Raw genomic sequence first — 4,904 nt, forward strand, 5'->3', positions numbered from 1 at the left:
TGAAAAATAAAGACTTTAATGTAAAGACTCTCTGGAAACAACAACCAAAAAAGGAGTGGGGGACTTAGAGGAAAGGAAGAGGCTGAGCTGCATTCTACCATGGTAGAGCTGGGAGTACTACTTCATTGAGAGCCCACAAAGAGGTCTTTCAACAGTGAGAGCCAGGAGCATTTGTCTTTGTACAGAGGGCAAGAGTGACCTGGCACACAGCAAGAGAAGGAGTAACTGGTTTAACACCCCATTTGATACTTATTCCCCACTGGGTAACTGAAGGGCCATCACAGCTTCCCGTCCCTGTCCCTAGAATACCTCCATAAGCATTCATCAGTTCTTACGTGCAAAGCTCTGTGGAACCACTTGGTACAAGGGGAAGATGGGTTACCCATACAAACAGTGAAACATTACACATCGGAATGGCAACTGGTGTTATTCCAGTAGGATCTCTGGGCCACAGCGTAAGTCCAGCTGGAAGAGAGGAATCTGGCCACATGGAGAAGTCCCCTGTGTTACTGTGGATGCTGCTGCTGGTTCTGGTCTTGGTCTCTAGGTTGGTTTTCTGGATGATCCTCAGGGAGAGGGTTATAGTTGGGATCCTCTTCAGGTGTGTCAAATACCATCTTCCTGACGAGGGACATGCCCGTCCCACCAAGCAGGCAGGTTAGGAAAGTGAGCTGAGGACAAAACCCCCAGCCCTCCTAGGAACACCCTAACCCTTCACAGGGCTTGGCTGTACGCCACAACCACCTGCCTGTTGCACCAGCACTAACTGTTCTCTTCCTCAGCTCAGTATGTAACAATGACAGTACCTGCTTCCTTGATCTCTAGGTCAGCTTGATCCTCAGCATGAAGCAGAACATATTCTGCTTTGTTAAACTACAGAAATACATCAGAAAAAAATCCTACCTGCATCTAGCATTTCCACAAGCAGTAAGAACACTCCGGTTCAACTAGCAAAGCTTAAGGTACCAGCAACTGCTTTATGGACCCTGTGTACGTATGTATATAATGTGCAAAGTGCCAGCGCTTTCTGCAGCAGAGGCATAAACTGTCGAGCTGAGGTGCTATTAGCATGCAATTGCGTCCTATGGTCACCCAACGCCGTCACAGACCAGAGTTTGCTATGAAAGTGACCCAGGCTGGGAAGCAACACAGCAAAGCCCAGAAAGAATCAGCTTTACTTACAGGAAGCCAGGGGTTAACAGCAACTTCTTTCCTCCAGGCTGGTTGGGGAAAACATCTTCCAAGAAATAATAGATGTGACCCACTGCAATCCCTGGAGAGAGATGTCACCAAGGTCAGGCCCAGCTGTGACTCCTTCACCAGCTGAACCAGAGTTGCTGGGAGCTTACGCAGGATGAAGCTCCAGGAATCCCTCAGCTGTGTACCCATGCCCCAGCTCCCACCAGAGCCACCTGCGCTGCAGTGTCAGAGGGCCAGGCAGTTTGCTGTGATTGGCACACAAGCAGGCAGGGAGCTTGTCAGCCTGAAGGCAGCACCAGGCACCCAGGAGATGAGACACAGCACAAGTGTCAGGCAGAGCTCACCATACCCAACTTCTGCCCCTGGGGAAGACACAGCAAAATGCAGGTCACCAGCAAGAGCTCAGGCACGAGGCTGGCCACCCAGCAACCTCAGCCAGCTCACTTTAGGAAACCCACCATCTTAAGATGAAACCAAGAGACGGTGCTAGTGCCCCCGTAGCATCTGTAAGAATAGAGAGCACTGTGGCTGCAAAGTGCCCTTGTTCCCAGCACCCACCAGCTTTGACATACCCAGTAAGTCGATGATGATGGAGTTGCCCAGGAGCAGAGAGAATCCCATCAGGACCCAGGGCAAGAAGGGGGCCTGGAAGTTAAGAAGCCCAAAGAAGTTCATGCGGATATAAGGGTTCCTGCGACTCCACACGTACACCAGCATGATGGTGAAAGCCTGGCCCAGGAAAAACAGGCTGGCAAAGAGTCCAAATAGCTAGGAACTACCGAGTCAAGGAAAAACCCACCCACCCTGTGCACCACCTCCAGGCAGCACAGGGTGCCTTGTGACTAGGAAACCCAGAACTACAGGCAGCTGATTGCAGCATGCAAGACATTGCCCATTCCACCAAACCTTTCCTGGGCTGGCTGAGATGTACCACGCCCCCACACACCACATTTCCCTCCCTGCCACCCCAGAACAAGACACTCTGAAGCGGCACGTACAGATTGCTCACTCCTTAAGCTGCTGTCTACAACCACCAGAGACCAGGAAGCTCATATAGTCATGTCTACAAAGCGACCTTCAGAGAAGGGCCTTCACATTCTTACAGCACTTGGGACACGTGGCACATATTAACAACTAGCTCACATCCAGTATCTGCCTTCTACAGAAGAATTTCAGCAGTGAGATGGCTCTTGCAATTCACAACCCTCTTCTCCAGAGCACAAGGAGACAGCCAGAGGCAAAAAATTCCCCTGCTCTTGTTGTAGTTGGACTCCAAATCCACCTATGGCCAAGCACGTGGCTGCTGCAGGCACCTGGACACTGACTAGCCAAACACCCAAGGATGGCCGACAGCCATGAGAGTTCACACAGCTTCATGCAGAGCTCTGTGGGGAGAGCAGTGCTCTGAGCCATCTGCAGAAGACAGCAGCAAGACATTCAGAAAAGGCTTTATGCTTGGGAGGGAGATATTTCTCCCCATCAAACTATTTTGTCCTACAATAAAAGAACTTAAGATGTGTGACGGTATCTCCAGCCACTGACAGGTTGCAAGGACAGAGTACTGGGCTCACACTGCCTGACGTGCTGACGGCAGACAGTATGTGGGCACCCCACTCCTTGTCCTTATAGTTCTGTGCTCTTCCCTGCAGCTGCAGCTTGGTTTTCTGAGCCAGTCTCATGCCAATGGTAGCAGCGCTGCAGTGTGCTCCACCCACCAGAGCTCAGACACAGTCGCCCTGCCGCAGCCGGATGGTTTCTCACAGAGCGTAACAAGGGGCTTCCTTTCAGGCTGAGCTTCCCGAGCACACTGCCACACGTCCTCTTCTGGGATCAGGCAGCCCATCCCCTTACCAGGCGCATCAGCACTTCTGCAGACACCAACACAAGTACAGGCAGCTTTTCCTGTATTTTGCTTCTGATCTAAGCATACTGGGTGAGGCACAGGCCAGGAGACAAGGGTGGGCAAGATGACGAGCACAAGCTGTGCCGTACAGCCAGAAGTTGCCCCTCCACCACATGCTCAGCAGAGCTCTCCCAAGCCTCAGGGCATGAGCCTGGCAGGCAAGGGGCACAACACGGCTCTGGCCCATGGCACCAAGAAGGTTCACAAGCCAGTTGTGGTCAGCAGGCAGGTACCTGCTACGCACCACACAATACAGGATACAGAGCACCAGCAGACAAGCCCCACACTGTCCACAGCACCTCAGAAGACACCGACGAGTCTCAACCAACTCAAAAGGATACTGTCATGAGAAACCCTCCAAAGAGGAACATGAAGACAAAGTCAGCCGTCCTTCCACGGAAGGAGCCTTCTTCTAGCATGCGGCAGTACCTGTACCTGAGAGCAGGAGAGAAGGGAGGGGTTGCAGTATAGGAAATTAACAGCTGGCCACCCTGTGTCCCCACAGCACGACTTTATGGGGAATAAGCCAGCTGCAAGCTATTTCATCACAGGAAGCTGTCAGCCAGGTGTCCAAGCCCCAGAGCAGAACAGTGCAAACTTCACCTCATACTACTGACCCCAGGGAAAAAAAGAGGCATCTGCTGTGCTCCAGCCAGAGCTCGCCCCAGGCATGGGCACTGCTCTCCAGCATGAGCCGCAGCAGCACTGCCAGCTTCTTCAGCCTTTTGGCAGGGGCTGCCCTGCAGCAAGCAGAGATGGAGGTGCAGGAGGTGGCCAGAGTTGTCAGGGGAATGGCTTCAACTCAGACCAAAAGAGCCAAGGGAAGAGTCCACAGCCCTAGACTGCTGCCAAGACAAGTCAGCCTGGGGAGGAAGATGGACAGGGGGAATCGCATCTAAGCCAAAAAGGGAGCAGAGAGCTTCATTGAGACCAAAGGATACAGAAATATCATGTTGAAAAAGAAACTGAATCCCAGGGGCCCAAAAAAGAGGAAGTTGGTGATCAGCCTCCATATCTGAAAGAGAAGAGAGAGAAGAGAGAAAAGGAGGTGGACAGACAGGTCTCTCCCCATCACATGTACAGCAGCCCATCACCCTATCCACTGGGGACGCCCAGCCATGCACCCATCCACTCAGAACTATCCCAGGACACCAGACAGCTGCACCACCTTCACGTGGGACCTCCCTCCATTGCCCACATCAGAGTACCTTGCCCTTCCAGGTGTGAGAAAGAAGATTTCTCTACTTTTCTGGAAGCCACAATTCAGCACCCAGAGCCAAAGTAAATCACTGTTCATCCCTTCCCCTCCCAGCCTGACATCAGCTGGCCAAACATCTCAGTGTCACAGAAAAGGAAGAGACAGGTTTTGAGTAAAGGAAAAAGGGAAATGCCGAGATGGCGTATGGCAGGGAAAGGCTGGAAGAAGCTATCTCCATCCAGGCGTCTGTGACAAGAGGGGACACCACGTTGGCGACCCAGCTCCCGCCAATCGGAGAAGGTTGGAGTAGCGGGAAAGAAGCCCTGTGGGATCACGCAGCACTCCCTGACCACGCTGGGGAGCGAGACGCCCAGGGCCCAGCCTGTCGCACCCACCCCTCACTGGGAAGGGGCAAGAGGGGCCCCGAAGCCCGGTCAAGGCCTCACCTGGAACTTCCTGAAGATGAGGTCGGGGTTGAAGTACAGCTGGAAGGGGGTGATGAACTCCAGCTGCTGTGAGAGACAGGCAGAGCAGCTGCCACCCGCTGCCGGGCACCCACTGCCCTCAGCCGGCCCCCTGGCTCCCCCACCACAGCACCCCCTC

At 53.2% G+C, this 4,904-nt stretch overlaps 1 protein-coding gene across 1 annotated transcript in view; it reads right to left on the reverse strand.

Moving 5' to 3' along the window:
* The window catches only part of DERL3 (derlin 3), a 5,993-nt gene continuing 1,089 nt past the window's right edge, over window positions 1-4,904 (reverse strand). The window contains exons 2-7 of the mRNA XM_009330848.1: window positions 4,748-4,813; window positions 4,045-4,118; window positions 3,445-3,538; window positions 1,773-1,968; window positions 1,183-1,273; window positions 1-621 (exon numbers count right to left, since the gene is read on the reverse strand). Coding sequence (XP_009329123.1) covers window positions 507-621; window positions 1,183-1,273; window positions 1,773-1,968; window positions 3,445-3,538; window positions 4,045-4,118; window positions 4,748-4,813 — 636 coding nt within the window. The 3' untranslated portion in view covers window positions 1-506. The remainder of the gene's footprint in view (window positions 622-1,182; window positions 1,274-1,772; window positions 1,969-3,444; window positions 3,539-4,044; window positions 4,119-4,747; window positions 4,814-4,904) is intronic.

This window comes from Pygoscelis adeliae, unplaced genomic scaffold, assembly GCF_000699105.1.
Source record: "Pygoscelis adeliae isolate BGI_AS28 unplaced genomic scaffold, ASM69910v1 Scaffold358, whole genome shotgun sequence".
In the NCBI taxonomy this organism is placed as follows: Eukaryota; Metazoa; Chordata; class Aves; order Sphenisciformes; family Spheniscidae; genus Pygoscelis; species Pygoscelis adeliae.